A 2,033-nucleotide genomic window follows, 5' to 3' on the forward strand; every position below is an offset into this window, starting at 1 on the left:
GGGGGCCCCGCCCTCTCACGGGACACGCCCACCTCGAGCCCCGCCCCCTCTGGGATGTGTCTCCTCCCCTGTGAGACCCCGATCCGCCTAGACACGCCCCCACCGAGATCCCGCCCCCGAGCGCCGCCCATTTCGCTACCCCCCCGTGTGACCCCTCCCCCTCTGTCCCCCCCCCAATTTTTTTTTACTACTATCTCCAATAAAAGTCGGACCGAGAGGCGGGGCCTGTGTTTGGGGGCGGGACCGAGAGGTGGGGCCTGTGTTTGGGGGCGGGGCCAAGGAGGGGCCCAGGCGTCCGGGGGGGTTTCACACTTTATTGCCGTCCTGGGGAGCCCCAGGCCCCTGTAGCCCCCCCCTCCACCCTATAGCCCCCCATAGCACCTATGGGGCCCCGTGGCCCCCTTTAGGGCCCCATAACCCCCTATAAAACCCCCTACCCTCCCCCCCCCAGGCCCCTATGGAGCCTCCAGGATTCCCTATAGGACCCCCAGCCCCCCCAGCGCCCCACAGACCCTGAAGGGCTCTATACCCCCTCAATGCCTCTATAGGGCACAATAACCCCCTATATAGACCCCTATAGAGCCCCATAGCCTAGACCCTAATACTGACATACAGCCCCCCCCCCCATGGCCCCTATAGGGCCCTATAGGCCCCGGCTGGGCCTCTATGCATTGCCCCCCCCCCCACAGAGCAGCCCCCTATGGAGCCCCATGGGGGGGCGGTGGCCCCTATAGAGCCCCATAGTTCCCCATAGGGCCCCATAGCTACAGGTCAGACCCACACGGAGCCCCCCACCCCAGACTGGGCCCTATAGGTTTGTGCCACTGCCCATAGAGCCCCCATGCAGACCCCTATAGACCCCTATATGTGCCCTATGGGTCCCTATAGGAGCTATGGGAGCCCTAGAACTCCCCAGAGGTTTCTATAGCTCCCCATCGGCACTACCTGAGCTGGGGCTGGATACACCTATAGATTCCTATAGGTGCTCTATGAAACAGGGCCAGATACACCTATAGGCTCCTATAAGTGCTACGTGAGCCAGGGCTGGATACACCCATAGATCCCATCGATCCCTACGGATTCCATAGGTTCTATAGGCGCTACGTGAGCCATGGCTGCATGCACCCATAGATCCCTTCAATCCCTATAGGTGTCTATAGGCTCTATATGATCTAGGTGAGCCAGGGCCGGATGCACCTATAGATTCTATAGGTCCCTCCCTATAGGCTCTATGTCAGCCGGGGGCGGATGCAGGCCTGGTAGACGGCGCGGTCCGAGTGCCAGCGCGTGTGAGCCGGGATGGATGCACCCATCGATCCCATAGGCTCCTATAGTTTCTATAGGTGCCTATAGGTGCCTATGGGTCCCTATGGGTCCCTGTACGCTCTACGTGAGCCAGGGGCGGATGCAGGCCTGGTAGACGGCGCGGTCCGAGTGCCAGCGCGTGTGGGCGACGCCGGGGACGGAGCAGCCGCCGATGGCGCCGCGGGCGTCCAGGGTGCGCAGCCCGAACGTGTCCCGCACGTACACCTGCGGGACAGCCGCGTCACCACGGCGACGTCACCGGGACCGCGTCACCCGCTGTCACCCTGTGTCACCCCGGTGTCCCTGCACCCCCCAAACATGTCCCGCACCTAAACCTGGGGGCACAGCCGCACCATCACCGTGTCACCCAGTGTCACCCAGTGTCACCCGGTGTCACTGTGTCACCCGTCCCCATGTCACCCGGTGTCACCCAGTGTCACCCGGTGTCACTGTGTCACCCGTCCCCATGTCACCCGGTGTCACCCGGTGTCCCTGCCCCCCCAACGTCCCCGGGCAGCACAGCTGGACCCCGACCCCGTCACGGGGGCCCTGGTGTCCGGGCGGGGACCCTGCGCCCCCCAACAGCCCCCCAAGGGGCCCCGGCGTCCGGGCGCTCACCGCCTGCTCCCGCATCTCCCGCACCGTCTCGTTGGCGTCGTAGAAGGCGAAGAGGCTGCGGGGGGGATGGGTGAGACGGGAGGGGGCCCCGGCGTCCGGGTGCCCCCCCC

The 2,033-nt window shown here is 65.0% G+C and overlaps 2 protein-coding genes across 2 annotated transcripts in view; one reads left to right on the forward strand and one right to left on the reverse strand.

Moving 5' to 3' along the window:
* The window catches only part of LOC112958190 (histone-lysine N-methyltransferase EHMT2-like), a gene marked incomplete at its 5' end in the record, with an annotated part of 8,959 nt that extends 8,442 nt beyond the window's left edge, over positions 1–517 (forward strand). The window contains 1 exon segment of the mRNA XM_026051987.1: positions 452–517. Coding sequence (XP_025907772.1) covers positions 452–517 — 66 coding nt within the window.
* An 829-nt stretch (positions 518–1,346) lies between these two features.
* The window catches only part of PPT2 (palmitoyl-protein thioesterase 2), a gene marked incomplete at its 5' end in the record, with an annotated part of 4,529 nt that continues 3,842 nt past the window's right edge, over positions 1,347–2,033 (reverse strand). The window contains 2 exons of the mRNA XM_026051988.1: positions 1,347–1,530; positions 1,924–1,978. Of these exons, the coding sequence (XP_025907773.1) occupies positions 1,387–1,530; positions 1,924–1,978 (199 nt within the window). The remainder of the gene's footprint in view (positions 1,531–1,923; positions 1,979–2,033) is intronic.

The sequence above is a fragment of the Nothoprocta perdicaria genome, unplaced genomic scaffold (genome assembly GCF_003342845.1).
Source record: "Nothoprocta perdicaria isolate Ctin4 unplaced genomic scaffold, notPer1 scaffold_810, whole genome shotgun sequence".
NCBI lineage: Eukaryota > Metazoa > Chordata > Aves > Tinamiformes > Tinamidae > Nothoprocta > Nothoprocta perdicaria.